At 31.8% G+C, this 22628-nt stretch overlaps 2 protein-coding genes across 2 annotated transcripts in view; one reads left to right on the top strand and one right to left on the bottom strand.

The window, feature by feature from the left end:
- Positions 1-5176: 5176 nt before the first annotated feature.
- On the top strand, positions 5177-16123 carry LOC111051820 (PTS-dependent dihydroxyacetone kinase 1, dihydroxyacetone-binding subunit DhaK). Its single transcript, XM_039432208.1, has 12 exons — positions 5177-5592; positions 6886-6952; positions 7123-7236; positions 7969-8054; positions 8642-8743; positions 9945-10151; positions 11112-11271; positions 11630-11849; positions 12419-12575; positions 12729-12952; positions 14766-14896; positions 15934-16123. Exons 1-9 carry the CDS (start codon positions 5404-5406, stop codon positions 12507-12509), a joined length of 1236 nt encoding a protein of 411 aa, XP_039288142.1. The 5' UTR covers positions 5177-5403; the 3' UTR covers positions 12510-12575; positions 12729-12952; positions 14766-14896; positions 15934-16123.
- Positions 16124-16762: 639 nt separating this feature from the next.
- Positions 16763-22628, bottom strand: part of LOC120352289 (CAAX prenyl protease 1 homolog) — a 23835-nt gene continuing 17969 nt past the window's right edge. The window contains exons 6-7 of the mRNA XM_039432207.1: positions 21807-21950; positions 16763-18628 (exon numbers count right to left, since the gene is read on the bottom strand). Of these exons, the coding sequence (XP_039288141.1) occupies positions 18410-18628; positions 21807-21950 (363 nt within the window). The 3' untranslated portion in view covers positions 16763-18409. The remainder of the gene's footprint in view (positions 18629-21806; positions 21951-22628) is intronic.

Genomic DNA, 22628 nt, shown 5'->3' with positions numbered 1-22628 from the left:
ACAGTCAGAGGCCATGGAATTGATCAGGTGTGACCTGAAAACTTTGACACCAGACCTGAGCAAGCCAGGTCACTCAATATTACTGTTATTAATCAGAATCCATCCTTATTGTCAAAATCACGTAATACACATGCTTAAATAATAATTGATACTTTTGGTGTCTGCTATTTCCATTTTCATGGTTTAGAAATTTATCAGAATGAATTATTAGTGAATAGCAGAGAAGAGTACTGTGGGCCTATAAAGTAGTGTATTAGGCCTATTATAAGATAGGTATTTCATAATTAATATAAAATGTCCATTTTATTGTTTAGGGCTGGACTACTTGTATTTACATAAAATTTGAAAATTTTAAATTACCCCCTTTTAACATATATTTCCATTATAGAGGAGCTCAGGCAGTTTTCATGTAGTCCTAGAATTGATAAATAATATATTTAGTTCTGAATGTATTTCACTCCTGTTTGCAGACAAGATTTTTCTTAAGATCATTGTATTTGATGATCTGTAATATCATTTGTATAATGGAATTTGTCACGTACGGTAAGTGATATCATTGAATAAAGCTTGATTTGATTTGATTTGATTTGATATAGGTCAAACTTTAATATTCTAACTGTGAGATGAACTTAAAATAAAAAAAAATATGAATTTGATAGAAATGTATTAAATTAGAATAATAAAAGGACTAATTATCAATTAGAACATTCTTTTAATTTCTATTGAAATTCGATTTCCAATAATAATTCTAGTATATTATTACTTGTGTAACTCCATCATTTGATGACTACCTTTTACTATACTTATACACTCGAATTAACAGTAAGTTGTATTGAAACATTTTTGAATAGACTCAATTTATTATGCTGATTCAATAAAATTTTATAATAGCAGTACCAACCGTAATATATAATTATGATTTACTTATGTTCTATTAATATAGGTAGTACAGTATATTGCAACCGCTAGCTGGAACAAGTTTTTCATAAGTACCGTATGATTTTTCAGATCCAACAGTACAATCTCAGAACTATCAGAGGATGATGAAGAATATAGGGAAATTCTATTACAAAAAATAGATGCTGGAGCATTCGCTGTCACTTCTTGGCTGGAGGCTGTCATTGATGAGATCTTGGAACAAGATTTGTAAAATTATTTCTACGTCAATCAACTAGCACAATGAATATTGCTGGAAGAGTTGATAAAATCAAGTCTACTGTTCTCTTGATATTATTATTCCTGCTACGAAAGTTTGAAGTTTATATCAAAGAGTTTCATCTGAAACTTCTTTATAATTGAACCATTATTCACTTGAATAAAATGAGAGTTTTTTCAACAGAAGTCTTTTAGTTTTATTATCATTGTGTTGAATCTATAAAATTTTACAAATATTATCAAAAAAGATACGATGCAGGCTTATTATATGAAAATAGGTTTGATGAAATATCACTTGTATAGGAGCAAGGAAAATATTTTGTCTCTTGAAGCATTCAGGCTTCATTGATTTAGAAATTATCAAAAATGAAAATTTTTCAACTATTATAAATTACAAAAGGGCGACTTTTAGAAATAAAAATGGAATGAAAATAGTGCCATTTACTTTTTATTTTATTAAAACACCTCTTACTTATTTTTAAAAGCCAACAAACGTTTTTAATGGGTTCTAATTAATTTCCTTATTAAATAATTAATAATCAATTAATTCAAAATACTTAATAATTCAATCTAGTTCAATTAATTCAACATAGTACAGTTACTACCTATACTATTATATTCTTAATTTATTAACTGTATACATACTTCTTTAAAACTGTTACTTTTTCTATTAATCTTAGCTTTATTTTTCTTATTTTTTATCCTGATTCAATAAAATTTTATAATAGCAGTACTAACCGTAATATATAATTATGATTTACTTATGTTCTATTAATATAGCAGGTAGTACAGTATATTGCAACCGCTAGCTGAAACAAGTTTTTCATAAGTACCGTATGATTTTTCAGATCCAACAGTACAATCTCAGAACTATCAGAGGATGATGAAGAATATAGGGAAATTCTATTACAAAAAATAGATGCTGGAGCATTCGCTGTCACTTCTTGGCTGGAGGCTGTCATTGATGAGATCTTGGAACAAGATTTGTAAAAGTATTTCTACGTCAATCAACTAGCACAATGAATATTGCTGGAAGAGTTGAAAAAATCAAGTCTACTGTTATCTTGATATTATTATTCCTGCTACGAAAGTTTAAAGTTTATATCAATAAAGAGTTCCATCTGAAACTTCTTTATAATTGAACCACTATTCACTTGAATAAAATGAGAGTTTTTTCAACAGAAGTCTTTTAGTTTTATTATCATTGTGTTGAATCTATAAAATTTTACAAATATTATCAAAAAATATACGATGCCGGCTTATTATATGAAAATAGGTTTGATGAAATATCACTTGTATAGGAGCAAGGAAAATATTTTGTCTCTTGAAGCATTCAGGCTTCATTGATTTAGAAATTATCAAAAATGAAAATTTTTCAACTATTATAAATTACAAAAGGGCGACTTTTAGAAATAAAAATGGAATGAAAATAGTGCCATTTACTTTTTATTTTATTAAAACACCTCTTACTTATTTTTAAAAGCCAACAAACGTTTTTAATGGGTTCTAATTAATTTCCTTATTAAATTAATTAATAATCAATTAATTCAAAATACTTAATAACTCAAACTAGTTCAATTAATCCAACATACTACAGTTACTACCTATACTATTATATTCTTAATTTATTAACTGTATACATACTTCTTTAAAACTGTTACTTTTTCTATTAATCTTAGCTTTATTTTTCTTATTTTTTATCCTCTTCTCTAATAATTAATGTAATACAAAATTCAAAACCTGCAATATTCTTTTAAAATTTTACTAGTAACTGTATTTCTGTTGAATTATTCTTAAAGAGCATTTATGCTCTTTTATTTTACTACACTATGGAATTGATTGATACTTTAATTATATTATTTATCTGTAGATTGATAAACACTTATCGCTCTTACTCTACAAATGAGTGGAATTTATAAAATGGTAAATGATACAAAAAATCATTGTTTTGTAGTATGTGCGAGCTTGCACTCAATCCTTCATTTCATCTTCATTACATTATACTTAAATTCTAAATCTTTCTTCTTCCCAACTCCTTCTCCTACTGTATCTTCAACTATACTAGTAGTTCTGTGAACAGTAGACCTCACGCAGTATTCTCATCCACAAGTACCTGATTGAAACTATAGACCTTATGGAAATACAGCAATAGACTGGCTTCTCCACACATCTGTGTAATCACTCGTCAGCTGATTTATGATGAATAATTCTATAGTCTGATTTTTACTCTAATATTGGTGGTGTATGAAGGAGGCTCCTTTTTCCTTTTATATTATCCTTGAAATTCAAAATTTCCAAAAACCTTGTATATACATCGACGCGAAATTAAAAAAGGAACATACATGTCAAATTTAATGAAAATCTATTATCGCGTTTCGCCGTAAATGCGCAACATATAAACATTAACATTAACATTGACAACATCAAAATTTTTGGAGAGAAATAGTACAGGCTCAGCCTATTTTTTCCTCCAATGTCATAATTGTATTATGATTATAGTATTTTATACAATAAATGAAATGAATTAAACCATTCAAACATTGAACATTTAAACATTAAGAGAAATGCCAAACCGTCGACTTGAATCTTAGACCTCACTCCGCTCGGTCAATCAAATTATAAATTAAATAATCTTACTTATAAACACTTTAGATCTGACTCCTATCCGCGGACAAAGTCCAGTCACATACTGTACTTTTTGTGAGTAGTATCTTGCTCACTTGTTACTTGTCATTTTATACTTTTGTGAATATTTTGTATAAATTTCGAGTGATAAATTTGATTTGATTTTAAAGCACTTATCAATATAAACTCAACTTGAGCTTTCGCACAGGCAATATGTGTCTGTGTAAGCTTTTTCCTTTATTAGTTATTTAAGTAGGCTAAAGTATTTAATTCATAATCCTAGCTCTATGCTCTAGCTCTATTTATCTATCTATATATATATATATATACATATATATATATATATATATATATAATATATATATATATATATATATATATATATATAAAAGCGAAATGGCACTCACTCACTCACTGACTGACTCACTCACTCGCAGAACTAAAAATCTACCGAACCAAAAACCTTCAAATTTGGTAGGTATGTTCAGTTGGCCCTTTAGAGGCGCACTAAGAACGGATTTGGAAAAAAATTCAAAAATACACCCAAAATCTGTGTTTTCCAGCGTTTTTTAGCGTTTTCTCAGCTTTATCGAGAACAAATGAACAGAAAATGTTCAAATTTAGTACAGAGGGTGTAATAATGTTGTGTTAGTAGGAATTTGCAAAAACGTCAAAGATGCGCCCAAAATTAGCGTTTTTTTTTTTGCTTTTTCTCAGATTTATGGAGAACGAATGAACAGAAATTGTTCAAATTTAGTACAGAAGCTAAGCTAGGGTGTAATAATGTTGTGTTAGAAGGCATTTGAAATAACGCCAAAGATACGCCCAAAATATGCGTTTTCCAGCGTTTTTTTGCGCTTTCTCAGCTTTATCGAGAACAAATGAACAGAAAATGTTCAAATTTACTACAGCAAAGCTCAGCTGGGGTGAAATATGCTGTGTTGGAAGGAATTTGATATAGCGTCAAAGATACGCCCAAAATTAGCATTTTTTGTGTTTTCTCAGTTCTTTCATCAAGTAATAGACACAAAATGTTCAAATTTGGTACAAAGGTTTAGCTAGGATCTAAAAATTTTATAATGAGGTGACTTTAATATTTCATCAAGTACTGTTTTATCAGTACTTTGACTTTCTGATGGAATGAAGCATGCTCAAATGAAAAATGCAGGCGAGCGAAGCGAGTCCGCTGATCTCATTTTTGGACGATCCAGTCGGGGGTCCAGGTGGCGGAGCCCCCTTGCTAGACGGATACGGCGAGCGAAGCGAGCCTGACGGCTAGTTAATTTACAATCCTTGTTTCTCTTTGGTGATACTATACAGGAATCTGTTAACTGTTACAGGAATCTGTTACATCTTCAAAGGCAGACGGTAGGCATACTCCTCAGCTGTTCCAACTGATTATCAGACAAACAGCCGAATGTGAAAATGAAAACATTTATTATCATAACTCTGTCATAAATCAATTGTGATCTAGGATCAAAATTTGTTTTTTTAAATTGCAACCATTAGATTTTCTCAAAAGGCAAGAAACGCAGTAATAGAAGTTACAGAAATTTTATCTTATAAAATTTGTAATTTTTACACAATTTTGACAAATCAGTGACATAGAAAAACATATTCAACATGAAGGTTATGTACCCCAGAGATAGCAAGCTGCTAATGTCAGAGTCTCAATCTTTCGGAGAAACGGTCACTTTCAAGAAAATAGTAAACCGACCTAATACTTGTGTCAATGACATGCTGAATGGATTGGCAAAAACTTTTCCCGGATTACATGTGGATGTAAAATCCAAAGTTGTATTGCTTCCTCAGGTAAATTTTTATCAAAAACTCTAAATTTTTTTGATTCTTTATCCTGAAACGATTAGCGTATGTAGAAAGATATGAGGATATAGATTTTTTACAAGCTGCCTCCTGGTTGGTTGGAAGCAGTTGGATGAGGCCGTATCAGTGGCTGTTGTGTGACAACTGAAAAGTCTAAATGAAATTATAGGTGATGGTTCGAATTTTTATAAGAAGTGGTCACTGTTTGGTCCTGCCTTCTGGATAGTTGTGTGTTCAACACACCAAGTTACCTGTGTTGCATTTTATTGATCCCACAAGTGTTGGTAATGGATGTAGCAGAATGTATTTGAGGGTATGTGGTGTGGATACACCCTCCACTACAAATCAATACTTAAATTCTGTATGACCAGATCATTCACTAATTATATTGTAGTCGAGTCACAAGAATCGGTTTTAAGTGTCATATTCTCTTTATATTGTACAAGCCAGCAATATATAGGCTATGAGAATTAATAAAATAGCTTAATAGTAATTTTATTATCTTTTTTCTTTAGGGCTACTTTTGAATATGAATAAAATATATATCTGAGTAGCCATAAGATGATGGCATTATTATGATGATGGCATTAGGCCTGTATAGTCAAAAAATGTGACAAAATAATTTTAAAAAGGCTACTCAGATTTATATTTTTTATTTATATTGTATTTTTATTTATTCCATTATCAGTGATAATCTTAATTATAACTATGAGCTAGACAGTGAGTGGCATTTTTCAACTTACTATTTAAATATTTCAATGATAATTTAAATTTTACAGAAAGCTACAAAAATTACTTTTAATAGTTAAATTGTTTTTTTTTTTTTTTAATTTTATTTTCTGTATTTAGAAAATAATCTACATATTGCTTTAATTTACTGTAGTCTATTAGTTCATTTAGTTACATGCATGTGGTTAAAACGTGTGACAACCTATAGTAGTAGTTCGTACCCTAAAACACACCCTTAAATCCCATTTTCTTGGGGAGTATTCCACACTACCCGTCGACACACCTCAAAGCTATTTTTTACCTACTCGCTGTTATTTTTAAATTTTAAACCATTTTTTTTATCAAAAATATTTTCATAAAATGACTTACACTTATTCAAATACTTCTGACTATATATCATATGACGATATATATAGTATGACTATATATCATTATAGCATTACCGTATTTATAGTTCAACATAAATAGATATGGGTAATTATCGTTTTTAATAAATTAGAAAGTATTCAACTTACTATTTCAATATTTCAATGATAATTTAAAATTTTCCAGGATGGCAATCCTAATAGCGTGGCAATCGTCTCAGGAGCTGGATCAGGACATGAACCTTATCCTACAGGTAAAAATTGGAGGACAATAATGTGAATAAGAATTATAATTTTTTAATAAAGCCTATAGGAACTTCGGCAATAGGAGGGAAGAATTTACTTTTCATTCAGTCTACAATAATAAAAACATTATTAAGCGTACTATTCTAGAATAATAATAGTTCACTTCGTTTTTTTCCAGGATTCATAGGTAAAGGAATGCTTACAGCCGCTGCTTGTGGCAATATATTTTCTTCACCTTCCGTAACTAATTGTTTGACAGCAATCTGTAACGCAAGTCATGTGAAGAAAAAAGGTGAGATATTCTAAGAAAATCTTTTTCAAAATCAATAAACTTCTTATAAAATTGGTACCACTGTAAAACAATACAATCTTTATGTTTTTTAACAGTATGATGATACTACGTTTCAACAGTATGATCTTTGCGTTTGTCAACTTTTACAATCTTTGTTATTTTCAGCGTTATTCTTTTTTAATGATTTAATTTTACAGTGCTATTGATAATACCGTAGGTATGTACCGTGCGAACTGTTATCATAATATATTTCAGCAAGGATCTATTTCAAGCCAGTATATTTTTTGAGGAACCAAACACGATCATTATTCAATGAGGAAATTGGATATCACCATTTGTATCACCCTAACATAATGTAGACATTTGAAAATTAAAGTACCCATTTTCTAAATACTTATTTATTTTTATCTCAAGACTTATCTCAATGTTTTCAAATGGCATCAATATGTCGAGACATGTCGTGAGTTACAAAAAAAAGTTTGAAAAGGGTACCTACTTTGATTTTTCAAAGTCCACATAAATACAAGTAGCCCTCACAAAAATAGTTATAATCACTCCAACATTCTCTACATGCATACACCTTCTCCAGGTTCATTATTAAGAAACAGGCAAATAAGTGACTTTATTAAACGTATATAAGAATTACCTGAAATCAATGAAACAAAGAATCAATGAAACAAATTTATCTACTGCATTCCTCTTCAGCTAAATTATTATATTTTGATCTTCTAGGTGTTCTTGTCCTGATCTTGAGCCACGGTGGAGATACATTGAATTTTGCATTAGCAATTGAATCAGCTAAAGAAATGGGTATTAAGGTCAAGTTATTCAAAATTAATATTGAAGAACAATCACGCTCTCTACTGTAATTGAATAGGCCTACTCATTGATAAAGTGTGTATATAGGTGCTCGATCGAATTCACTTTCATCAATTAAGGCACAAGCACGATGGATAATATAATTTTCCTTTGTTCAACTAAATCTAAATAAAATAGCCAAGACTAAAATAGCCAAGATTTGTTTCTTATTTTTGGAAGAATCATTTGAGATATTAGGTAGCATAACGTTGAAATGACACATCTTATTGGAGATAATTATAGTAGCCTATTCAAAGAATAATGGACAGAACAGGTTGAAGTTAATATAGTGACTTAATATTAATACAGTATTAGTAGCAATGATCAATTTATACAAAATCAAAACGTAGGGATTGGAATAATAACTTATTTTAAAAAGTACGTAATCATAGAGTGATGCTTCAATATTTCTTATTATTTAATCCATTATTCTTAGTATTTTATGAGAATGTATATTTCTTCGGTTCTGGAGTTTTGTATTTAATTTGATTTTGTAATATTGTTTTGGCCAAATAGAACTGATTGATTGATTATTCTCATCTTTCAGGTTGATTCCGTTGTGGTGGGAGACGACTGTGCATATTATAAGCCTGGTGTGAAAAATACACCACCTAGGAGAGGTCTTGTTGGAATATTATTTGTTGCTAAAGTAAGCACATACATGAAAGTTTCAATATAATATATATTAACACACAAAACAATTATTAATAATTGATACCTAACACACTACTCAAAATTATATTTCTCTGCGCCTCATAATATGTTAACTCTATTTATAAATGAAAAATGAAGACTACGTATAAGAAACCCTCTTTTATGTGTGTTTCTGTCACTGATTCATGAGAAACAATAATTATCATATTCAATTCAATTTTATTTTCCATGTTATGCATCGTATATGATACAATATTAACACAGGTCATAAACATTTCATGAAACAATACACATCATAAATACATTACAAATGTCACCACAATATAAACTTACATGTAATATTATAGTATGAATATTTGAAAAACATTTGATAGCACAGATGAGATTGCAGTTGAATAAACTAATACAGTGGAATCAAAACTCTAAAATTACTTGAAAGGTAAAGATCATACAATTAATTCAAGGTTTGAGTTTTTACTTAACCACAATATTGTAAATTACTATAGTGAGGTCCACGTTATAATGGCAGTGGATAAAGATAGAAGAATAGCGATGCCGATTCTCTGCATTAATTAATTATATTTCTACACTGTCAAAAACATAATTGGTATCGTTGTGGACCTGGAAAAGGATAGTACCACCGGCTTTGTCAAATGATAGACAAGGATAGCAAAACCAAAGTTGATCAAATACTGTCATTATAACGTGTACCTCACTATAGATCAAAAATTCACCAATGTCATAAAAACATCTCTCACTTAACCACAATTTTAACTTTCTCTTGAAGACTATTTCAGAATTCAGTTCACGAATTTCAATTGGAATAGCATTATACACTTTTTGGCGATATGCTGTGGGCTAACCTCAAAATACGAGGCTCTGTGGGCATCCAGTCTCACGATCTCCCTGTTGCGTGTGTTGTGAGAGTGAATGTCTGCACCAGTCGTCCAGCCACTTCTCCATTTCAGTGCCATACTCGCCAAAAAATAAATGTACAGACAGGGAGCCGGAAGAATGCCCGCTGTCACGAATAAGTCCCTGCAAGGATGGCGTGTTATTTAACGATTTCCAGAATTAAATTAATTGAATTAGTCTAGCCTACTATAAATTAATATCGTAGTTATTGACACCATATAGTATCAGCAAGGTATTCTATAATTTATGTGCCATTATTATTTCAATCATTATAAATATAGATAGCTGCAGCTTTGGCACAACAAGGGATGAATGTTGAGAAGTTGAAACAGACATGTACGGAAATAGTTGACAACATGGCTACAATGGGATTCAGCTCTAGTTCGTGTACAGTGCCAGGGCAGCAGCACGCACTGGTCACCATAGCTCCCGACGAAATACATCTCGGCGTCGGCATTCATGGAGAACCTGGTATGAGGAGTATCAAAGTAAGATTCCAAAAGATTCAATTAATCTAGACAATAATGTATACTGGAAGAAGTATACATTATGTATGCAAGAAGTAGAGAATTTTACCAGTCTTGCATAATTTATTGATATTGAAATTGTCTTAAATTTGTTTCAGTTATGTAAGCAAGTTTGGTTTTTCACATATATATCATAAGCCTACATATTGTTTGTAGTGAAAATAGTACTGAAACAATTATTAAAAAATAGTAACATACTGCTCTTACTTGAAATCACTTATCAACTTCATAGAGAAACTAGCATAGAATATTGTTCAAAACGGATTAGAATATTTTATTATTTAGGCGCCACACTTTATGTTAATTAAGCCGTATATCAAACAAAAAACAGGTTGATTTATATAGTAGTGATTTAGAAAAAGTGAGGAATCTATGATTATTTCGACTATGATTATATTCCAATGGGTAACAATAATTTCTTGTGTCATCAACTAGCTTAACACATAAGATGCAGTGAATATAAAATATAACAATTTTGACACTTGATAATAGGATGAATAACCGAGATTACAGTTACTATATTATAATAGAGTAATATTAGTTCTTTGCAAATATTAATTCTTTAATCTTAATACAACAGTAACTGTACCAGAAATTATTTGAAAGAAATAACAAAGGTACTAAGCAGTGCTGTTTTTGTGGCGGTTTGCGCTGGTACGCCGTACCGGTAGCTTCCCTCTTGTGGCAAAATGAAAAAAAAAACTTTTTAACATTTTCCTGAGTTTTTTTGCTACCAAATAAATTGGAAACACACCCTTTTTGGGGCTTAGAAACATTTCCAAGAGTCGACCCCACTTCTGAGTTAGATTCGAACCCAGTAATATACTGGGACAGTACTACTGGAATAGGAATCGTATGTAGGCAGAGATTCAGGAATTGCAAACAAATAATCTCTCATGTGCAACATCTTTAATTTTTCAGATGGCAAAAGTTTCAGAGCTAGTAAAAATATTACTGGATCAAATTTTGAGAGCGATTAAAATTCAGACAGGTGACGATGTCTGCGGCATTGTCAATGCTCTAGGAATCACCACACCACTCGAGTTCTACACTGCCGTTGCCGAAATAGAAACTCAACTTCGTAAGCTTATTTATCCTAAAATACAAAATAGATTAGTGGTTATTCCTTGTTCTAAGACTCATCATGAACATACTATATTTAAAGTATTAAAGCATTCAGTACCGTAGGTATATACTGGTGTCGCCTCAATAGGGTTTGACCAAAGAAAAGAGAACAACATTTTCGATCTTTTTCCTCTGTGGTTCAACGTTTGAACTGGTATATCATTTGTGGATCAATAGATCTGATACCCAATTCCAAGTGACTGTGGCGAGTTGAGGTAAAAAGGTATTGAACACATTCAACTCCAACTTATAGGCCTACTAGACTTCCTACAATTTTACCCACATTTACTTACAATTTTCTCCTCATTTTGCAGATGCAAGACGAATCCATCTGAAGCGAATGTATGCTGGCACATTGATGCCTGCTCTAGACTCGGGTGGCATGCAGATATGCCTGTTGAAAGTTTCTGAGTACAACAAGTTTTGGCTGGAATGTTTAGATGCCAGCACTGATGCCCATCATGGCCGGGGTGCAGGTACTCTTATGAACCATCAAACGGATCTTTCAAGGAGATTGTACAAGTTTCTGTTGAGGTGAGAATTGCTCAAACCAAATTCAATACCATAATAGAACAGTTATTGATAGAATCTATTTATGCTTAAACATGGATAAATATTACCATGCAAAAAAAAATCCTTATAATAATAAATAAATTAATGGTGAGTTGAGAATTGATCAAACCAAATTGTATACCATAATAGAACAATTATGATAGAATCTATGCTTAAGCTCGGACAAATATTACCATGCGAAAAATGAAAAATAAATCCCTATAATAATAAATGAAAAATGGTAATATTCTACAAAAAAGCTACAATATGTAGATAATAAGTCTTAATAGGCTATCGTACATTGGATATTTTCAAAATGATCTTTTACCTTTGCATGGAATAAGTTCAACTATCCTAAAATAAACTCAATAGAAGTATAAAAGAAGAACAAGAACACTCATTTTATTTCAAATTCATAATGGAAAAAATTAATGAATCGCGTATTGAATCCTTAATAGTTTTCCACTATCGTATTGCAATTTGAAATATTGGTTAAATGTCGTTATCTGTTTTACTTCTCAAGTATGTTGATGAGAAATGTTTATTTTCAGGTATCTGGTCCAGAATACTCGGCTAGAGCAGCAAAAATTTTCAGAACTTGTTTTGAAGTTGCTGCTGAAAAAGTATTGGAGAATGAATTGAAACTCAACGAGTTAGACAGTGTGGGAGATGGTGACACTGGAACTACTTTGAGACGTTTTGCGGAAGGTAATTAAAATTGAACTCCTGTAGCCTATAATCCAGTAAAATATCAGTTGTGAAAAATGTTTGATTAATTTTTTTTAAGATTTAATCGTAAATACGCACTTTCTTATTTCATAAATACTCTTATCAGGCTATTATACAGTATTATGTTTCCAGGTATTCTAAGCGACATAGACAATCTACCGTTCACGGTTCCAAGAGCATGCTTGCTGCAAGCCGCGCGTTTAGCATCAGAAAGCATGGGAGGAACCAGTGGTGGCCTCTACAGCATCATGCTGAGAGGAGCGGCAAGAGAGGCCCCTGATTGGCCCAAAGCATTGGAGACTGGCATCAACTCTCTCATGCAGTACTCTCCTGCTAGGCGCGGTGACAGAACTTATGTGAGTTATGACACAGTTCTCAGTCAAATGTAAATACAAACTGAACTTCTGGGAGAAACAGTTAACCATAGCTACTCAACTCGCCACAGATCCAATTACAGCTTTGAGATACCTCAGCTGACTCACGGCTCTGAATTGACAAATCCTTCATACCTGGCCCATATCTTGTACAGAAATGTGCCAGGGGTGATTAGGGAAGCAGAGGCATTTAGTTTGGTAGTGTTTAGGAAGAGGGTGGACAGGTGGCTGTACCAGATTGGTTGGGAAGCTTCAGAAGAACTACTCCAATATAGTTATGCTTGGTGACCAACACGACTTCAAGGTTTCCAGACAATTGATTGGTATTTATTTTATCATTGATATAACCGATTTGACTGTTTTGCCTTTCTGATTTATGCTTTTTTTTCATTCTCAGAATCCCTGCCACTGCGGTCTTCAAAAAATATTGTTTTTTTCTTCTTTATTTATTCTTTTAATCAATCAAGGTATTAAGTATACTTATTCCTACATACATATTCCTACATACTCATTCTTAAATATACATCAGCACAATATATTATCTATTTTATAATCAGAATATTAATGATACATCCATAATATAAGTGTATTCTCTATTATTTACTTCTATGAGCAGATTAAGCTTATTATGTATAAATTGGAACTCTCCCCCTACACACAGATGGATAGTCTAGTAGGGGGATTCCAAAATATGTTGTATATTGTATTTCTTATTCGTGTATTATGTTTTTTGGAAATAAACTGAATTGAATTGAATATTGATATCATACAGAAAAGATAGCATACGAAAAAGATATAATATAAAATAGATTAATAAATAAAATGAATGAATGAATAAATAAATGGATAATAGATAAATATAGCATATATAAGAAGATATCCCATGGTGAATGTCGTTTATGTTCCCAATTTCAAGCCGATTTCTTGTTAAATCAAGCCGATTACCGTCGACTACTGTCTATTGTTACTGTTTTGTAGGGGTGAGAATGTAATAACGGCACAGTATGAGAGACTACCAGCGTCGCATAGCTTCACAAAAAAAGAACTACTAGGACTATCGGCTTGAGTTAACAGTGAAATTTGAAGCATACACGCCCAATACCATTGGATATCTTCTTATGCTATCTCTTCTCTATGGTTGAACATGGGGAAACAAAGGAATTCTTTATTAAAACGGCCAAATAGCTGTTTTTTCAGCTATTGTAGAAATCTCAGTTGTAATATATTTTCTATATATGGTGATATCTATTTTAGATGGAAACAAAATGATGCCATCACAAGTTGGCACTGAAGATAGGACACCATAAAGGTGTTGAGTTTATGTTTTTCTTCAAATAAATTCGTGATATTTTACTATCTGTCTTTGTATTTTCATAATGTGAGTTAGTTTTTCAAACCATTTGAATTATTTTTGTTACTTGATTAACTGAAGACTCTAATACGAGTGATGCGCTGATTCCAAATAGAATCACTTTTCGGGTAGTAGTAGAAGTGACATTGTGGTGAATAGTAATATTGAGTTGAAGAAAAATTGTGACAATCATTTGTTTATAGGGGAAATTGAGGAACTAATTTTAGTTACTACACTAAATTGCCAAATAAGAATTTAATCCCTATTGTAATCCCAAATAAGAATTTTATATTTGTAGACTTGATAAATTTTGTTTATTTGAATATTGGTTGTAGAAATAATTTTGAACTTTAATAGAGAAAGTCTTCAAAATGTCACACTTTTCTGTCATATTATCTTTATCCTCAATAAAACATTGAAGTAACTTTGGTTTTGTTTCAATAGTTGGATGTCCTTATACCACTAAGTGAAGAGCTAAATAAACATAAAACTGGAGATAAGTGGAACAGAACACTAGAGTATGCGTTAATGAGGGCCTCTCAAGGCTGCGAGGAAACGCAGTTCATGAAAGCTTTGTAAGTTGGCTCCATTCTCTATAATTTTGTAGACTTTAGTGACAAGTTCAATAAGATTTATTTTTAATTTTAGAATAGTCTGAAAGCATCTTCATCGATAACATACATCTTTATATTACTATTTTCAAAAGTGAATATTTTGCTACTATTACCGTAATTGTTGTTGATGAGGTTGTACTATGTAACCTGCATTTTGGTTTGCAACTTATTAGATGGGATTTTCAAAAATGAATGTTCAATGTTGAAAAGATATCGTAAACTGTATTGAAGATTGATGAATTGAAATATTGCAAAAATTTCTACTTGAGAACAAATCTGTGTTATTAGATATCTATAGATATATAATATATCTATAATATAAATATAATATAGCATGTAATATCTATATGCTATTAGATATTATATATATATATATATATATATATATATAAAATTCGGCAGAGTACATACGTAGCCTATAATATCATATATGAGATAATGTGCACCATTTATATTTTTCTGCTGTCCGAGAATAATTTTGTAGACTTTAGTTACAAGTTCAATAAGATTAACTTTTAATTTTAGAACAGTCTGAAAGCATGGAGGTGATTGCAGCATTGTTGGCGCCTTCAGGCACAAGCATAGACAACCCGCAATACAGGAAATCATACGGCAGTGTGTACCTCTTATGACTCATCTACTGCTCTAGTATAAATAATTTAGACAGTTTGAGATACGCAAATGTTAAAGAGCAGGAATGTCAAAGGATAACGGTTTTTTTTAGCAAGAATCCTTATTAGTTTAGCATTATCTTTGAATAGCATTGTAATAATTTAAGATTCGATTAGTTAGGTATATAATAACTACATTAAAAATTGAGAAGTTTGCCAGCTTTATAATTTTAGTAAATGAAGAGCAAGGATGTGAAAGCTAGAAAAAACTCAAATACATGATAGGTTCAAGTACAGCCTGCCATCAGCAACCTCCTGCTTTCAAATTTGAGAATCAAAATCATATTGGATTGAGAAATGTTAATGAAATGATTATCTTATTGACAGAGTTGGTCGAGCGTCCTATGCAAGCGAATCTCATCTGACAGACATAGATGCTGGAGCATTTGGAGCCCTATGTTGGATCGAAGGTGTTTTTCACGAACTCATGAAACATGATTTATAGTCAATTAAAAAAAAGTTACTTGTCCTTGATTGTGTCAGTGTCTTTTTAATAAAGATTTTAATAAATTATTATTCATTACTTTTTGTCCAACCATGATCAACTATCCTCAATCAGCTAATCCCAACTTCTCAGCATTGTGCTGATCCTGAATCAAAACATTGATATCCAAGATGAGTGGATAGGTACAATTTCTATTTAAAATAGTGTTTAATCCTGAAATCTTTGGATACATTTTCCGGGATACCAGGCAGAAATCGAATGATACGAATATAGTAATTTGTAAAATAATTATTTATTTTCACAATATTGTTCATTAAAAAAATTATAAGCTTCTGTTTTGAAACGAGAAAAATATATTCATTGCGAAAAAAAATTATTGACTTATTAGCACACTGATAATAGACATTCATATTAATTTGATTGAAAACTCAACAACTGAACTCTGATCGAATCGTTGAAGTTCAATTGACAAAATTTCTTTTTTAATGAATTAATAGGATACTAGCAATTTTTAAAATATTTAAAATATCTTATAAAAGATCGAAATATGTATAGAAATATTAAACTCTAGCATTAAATATTGAGACATTAAAAATTGATCTTTTTCAACTTTAACAGGTAATTGAATTGAATTAATGGAATAATTACAGTAAAAGACACAGCAAATAATTTAATAACTGACAAAGAAAAGGAAAAATTAACAAAAGAGAAATAGTATCTCGCTCCTATGAGAATAAATAAATCATTACGGTTCAACAATATAAAATGTTGATAACTAGTAGTCACTCACTCATTCACTCACAATGGACTTTCAATGTTTACTTTCATACAGTAACAAAACACACCATCAATCAATTTACATTTTATGCACAAACTTATTCATCTCTACAGAATTATAAGTCGTTTTGGAAAGTTTCAAATCTAACACAACAATGTATGTTTTCTGTGAAATTAATTCTTATCATTAACTATTTGAGATTGCAGATTTTTAAATGAAGATTCAATTCAGTAATGATAATTGACTGACTAATGAAAGCTTAAAGACAAATAAATATATATGTTTCAAGCCTTATAAGTAATAGGCCTACAGAAGTATCAGTATATCATAAACCTAAATCTTGTAAAGAGAATGTCAAATCATTAATAGTTTGAAAGGATTCAGATGACAGCATCTTAATTGGAAAATAAATTTAGTTCATTATTTAGAATAATAACCAACAGCAGTCAAGTTTATACTTAAACTGTGCTATCAGCTATTTCGCAATAACAAGGAATTTAATCTTTTTTTATAGTATTATATGCTATTTTTCTATTTCAACACTACTACAAAACTTTCAATATTATAACGAATACTATTATGGATCATTATTTGTGGTACAATAATAGAAGTGCACTTCTATGGTTGTGTCCAAGATGTATGGATTTAAAAAAAAATCAAGACAGAAATCAAAAACATTTTAAAATCTACCCATCAATCAATACTGGAATAACTTATTTAAGTGAGAACTAAAGACTGGAAGTGAATCACATGACTTACAGTATTATAGCACAGTCTTCACTTTAGCCGTTACCTTACATCTAAGCAACAGTCTTCAACAGGTCACCTTTTTGAGGTTTACTCAGTCAACTTTCAACTTAATTGTTCACTTTTTGAGGGAGCACTCAGCACTCAGTACTCAGTCAGATATTCAACTGAATAATTCACCACCTTTTTAGGCACTCAACTAGATAATTCCCAACTTTTCAGGGGCACTCAGTCAAACATTTGACTCAATGCACATCTATGGGGAGCACTCAATCAACTCAATAATTCACTTTCTTTGGATGTTGCACTCACTCAGCACAAAACGTCACTATTTCATACATTCAACTCAATAATTCACCTTTTTAGGTGCAGTCACTCAACACATTAACTCACTTCAACATACATTCAACTCAAGTATTCACCTGTTCTAGGTGCACTCACTCAACAAAAAAATTAACATTTTGAGGTACCTGAACTTAGTCAAGCACACAAATATTCACCTCTTGGGTACTTACAGTTAGTCAAGGACACAACAAAAATATTCACCTTTTGAGGTACCTGAACTTAAAGTCCGAGAGATATTACTTTTTACTGGGATCTCTCTCTCTCTCGAAGACAGAGAGGCCCGATGCTCTTTCTTTCACTAATCACTCTCACTACCTACAGTAACAGCATTCACCCTAATTTTGTGTCAGCATCCAATTGTGCGCATCATGCCTACTCCTCCTCGTCGGTTAAAAGTAATATCTCTGGAACTTTAGTCACGCACTCACCCTTTGAAATTCACCCGGTCAACAAACACAGTTTTGGATTTGAGCTTACTGAGCATAGCATCAGTCACTCTTCTCGAGGGCCTTGAGTCGCTGGAGCAGCGGCGGGTGCGAGTGGTGCCACGTGGAGTAGAGCCAGTCGTAGACGGGGAAGCCCAGGTTGTCCTGGTTCAGCTTGATGAGCGCACGTCGCAAGTAGACCGCCTTGCCCATGCCCATTGCGAATGCGTCCGCCTGGAATTCGAAGCGCCGGCTCAGGCTTGTCGTGAAGAAGTTCAGTAGCTGCAAAAAGCAAAAGTTTATATTAATCATATTCAGATGAATCCTCAAATTTTCAACAATCTTATTGATATTTATCCTAAATTTTTCATAGCAAGAGCTTTCGAAATATTATTCATTTTATATATTCAATATCGGGGTACCGAGCTTTGCTGGTTATTTATTTATACAGTATTGATAATCCAAACACAATTTTTTAAAATGATTGGGGAAGGACTAACAGGCACAGCCCAAAACTGTTTCTTCCCCGAATTTTGATTTATACACTATAAATAGTCCACAAAGTAGTTTATGTTCCATACACTTGAATTCAGGTTCAATTTTCAGTCCAAACATTTAAAAACAAAGAAGTTCTAATTTAGATTATTTACAAACCAAATTGAATAACAAAATAACACTCACTAATCACTTAGAATTGTCAAATAATGAATAACTTTGAAAATTATGATATACTCTAGTTTAGAGTGATTATCATGTCATGTCAACAAATCAGATTATTTTGATGAAGTCGATTAAAATTTCTAGCTAATATTTTTCGCTGATTGATTACACAGCTGGAAATAATTCAGTCTCTCTCCCACACACGCATCTTCTGTTTCGACAGACGACTAACATATCATCTGTTTTTCCAAGGATGAATAATTGTTATCCTTTTCATGTCCTTCAGCGAGTTTTCCCAGGGATGAGACCTAGTGCAATCGAATTTTTATATCATAAAACTACTATGATCCAAATTTTGTGAAAATCGTTAGAGCCGTTTTCGAGATAATATAATATAATAGGATATCCATACAACAAGTACACCATCAAAATGATAGGTAGAGGAGAAATAAGGTACCTTATGTTATTCCACTCCCCAATTCAGATAAGGTTACACTTAGTCCGAAATAGGTCTTGTAGTTCGTTCTTCACTTCACATTATATTGTTCAGCATTGTCCAATATTGATTTAAATATATTTATTTATTTATGAAAAACATGGAAGCATACAGGATTTCTCCCAAAAATTGCTTCCATAACAACACAATTACAATAGTTCATTATACCATTATACATAGTAAGAGTACAGAAAAGGAGAATATTGAAAAATTACAATGTAAGAAGAGGAAAAATAATATAAAAAAAGAAATGAACAAAAAAACAGAATCAGTACTAATCATACCCTTGAGGACTAGTACAAAAGTGGTTTAAAAAAAACATACATCAACTAAACAAACTCAAGAGACACATTAAAACACTCGACAGTCACACTCGCAGAAGTCGCCTACAATCCCTACGGAAGCGACTGTAACCGAATGACAGGTCAAGATGATCCGAGAAGCAATTGAAAATGAATGAATGATCTATAAATGGGAGAGTTCTGATGATTTAAAGTGTTGCAATAAGGTATAAATAATCTAAAACTGGAACGGCGAGGCACTGCAGAAATGTACACATTTAACTGGGAAAGCAAAAACATTGAGCTGATTCTACCATTGAATACATAAAAAACGAACAAAATCATACTAAAATCACGTCTCAATTTTAATGATTCCACACCGAATATCATTCTGAGTTGCGATGTGGGAAAGTGGAAGGGGCATGTATTGTTAAACTTTTTAAAATATAAATATCTAAGGAATCTGTTTTGAACACACTCCAAAGGATGTATCAGTGAATTCTGGTATGGGTTCCAAACCACACAACCATACTCCACAACGCTACGAATAAGTGTGTTGAAGAGATAGCACAGAGTCCGTATGCTGTTGAAATGTGAGCATGTTCTGATGATGAAACCAAGCTGCTGATATGCCTTATTCACAATCCTTTCAACATGCAGAGAGAAATTGAGCTTGTGATCGAAAACAACTCCCAAGTCTTTGAAATTTTCTACTTCTTTAATAATTATGCCATTAATATGATACGGAGCGTTGTTCAATGTAATGTTCCTCTGACGGGTAATCCTCATGACACTGCTTTTTCCCACATTCACATCCAATCCATTATCCACGCACCACCCACACAGACCATCTACATCACTCTGGAAGAGCTCACAATCAACAATATCATTTATTCTTCTGAAAAGCTTCACATCATCGGCATATAATAGAACATTAGAGTGATTTATGACATTAGGCAAATCATTAATGAATAACAGAAAAAGCAATGGTCCCAAGTTCGATCCCTGAGGAACCCCAGAAGTATTCACAAAACAGTGTGACCGGTAATTCAGCATCTGTACATACTGCCTTCTCCCAACAAGGTAAGTCTCGAAAAATTTAGGTCTCGAGATTAGGGACATGCTAAAACCAAATAGGGATAGTTTCTTCAACAATATGGAATGATTGACGGAGTCGAATAATATAATAATTATTATTAAACGAAAATCCAAATTAAATGCTGTAAATCACCCCCGAAGACTTCTGCTACTGCAAATATTAGCAACAGGGTTAACAGCTTCATGGAAATCCGATGAGAGCTACAATCCAAACATTATTTTCTAGCCTGGGAATTGAACCCGGTATCTCCTAATTGCTAGTCAGGTATGCTCACCCTTACATCAAACTGACTATCTCTGGATAGCAGCGCACAATTTAAATATATGTATCAAACATCATTAGCTATTCAGTAATATTTCAAGATTAATTATATAAAATTGAATTACTAGTAAGGTAGTACCCGTTAGTTTTATTTTTATATAAAAACGAATATTTTCGTGCACTTATACATTTTTTGATACTTGAAAATTACATAAGTGCTTGAAACTAGTCGTGTTTATATAAAAATAAAACAGAAGGATACTAAAAATGTTCTATTATTAAATTCAAGTAGCCCTATTGGGATACTTTATTAGAATATTTCAAGTGTTTTGTTTTGGAGCTTTCATTAAACATGCAATATTCAATTTTTGTTTTTTGAGTCAAAATCGTTTTTGTGGAAAAGTGTTCGATATAACCGTGTTTCCGACAATTTATGAAACTAGATTCATGAGATGTAGATAAATGTGATGCAGTTTATTTAGTAGACCAATTTGGACAAAAAATATATTCTTGTCATCGATTAAGGGACATTTTATTATTTTCAGATATTCTTGTAATCAAGTGATTTAGTTTTGTGTCTGATACTCATTTTAATCTGGATTAATCAGAATTTTAGTTTGCGGTTAATAATTGAACAATAAACGAGTAAAGTTATTATCTTACCGCATGATAAGGAGAAAATATGAACTGAAGTACAACAGTGAGTCCTATGAGCACGGGCTGTTCGTCATAGAAGCCAAACGCATTATACAGAACTTGATATTTGAAGAGGAAGCCAAATGCAACAAACAACAGGAACATGTTCACCTGCAAAAAAATACAAAGTTTAAATTCAAGTTCACATTTTTTACTGTATTATTAATGAACATAAGATACATTATTTTTGAAAGAATCCCAATTTCCGAAGGGAACGTGGATTCAAATAAATCCATCCAAATTCCTATCCGCCACACTAATTCATTCATTCATCCAATTCATCCAATAGCAATCAAGTCTAGTAGAATAGGTTGTAATGGTTATGATATTAAATAAATTGTTGATTGGTTTCATTTTAAAAAGAATAGAATTAGGAATTTAAAAATGATGAGACTTTAGTAATCTTCTAGTTGAATTTAAAAATGATGGAATTAAAAAATTTGGAATTTAAAAATTTAAATTATTGGAATTTAAAAATGATGAGACTTTAGTAATCTTCTAGTTGAATTTTCTTTGTGAATTTTTATCGTGAGAAATTTATTTTACTGTTGAAAAATAATTTTCTCACATTAAGATTTTGCTGACTTGCGTCCGGGAAGTCTTAAATTTTATGCAGGGTTGAAGTATTCTCACGGAACTGAGCGCTGGAAAATACACGAGTATTTGAGAGTATTTCAAACTTGCATTTTCCTTTCCCACGGAATTGTGCTCTGTCTCCACGTGGACCATCGTCTCGTTGGTGAAAGGGGAACATAATTTGTATGGAAAAGATCAGTCTCAATCAAGCCG

Source organism: Nilaparvata lugens, chromosome 7 (genome assembly GCF_014356525.2).
Source record: "Nilaparvata lugens isolate BPH chromosome 7, ASM1435652v1, whole genome shotgun sequence".
Classification (NCBI taxonomy): domain Eukaryota; kingdom Metazoa; phylum Arthropoda; class Insecta; order Hemiptera; family Delphacidae; genus Nilaparvata; species Nilaparvata lugens.
This window is presented reverse-complemented; position numbering and strand designations above follow the sequence as displayed.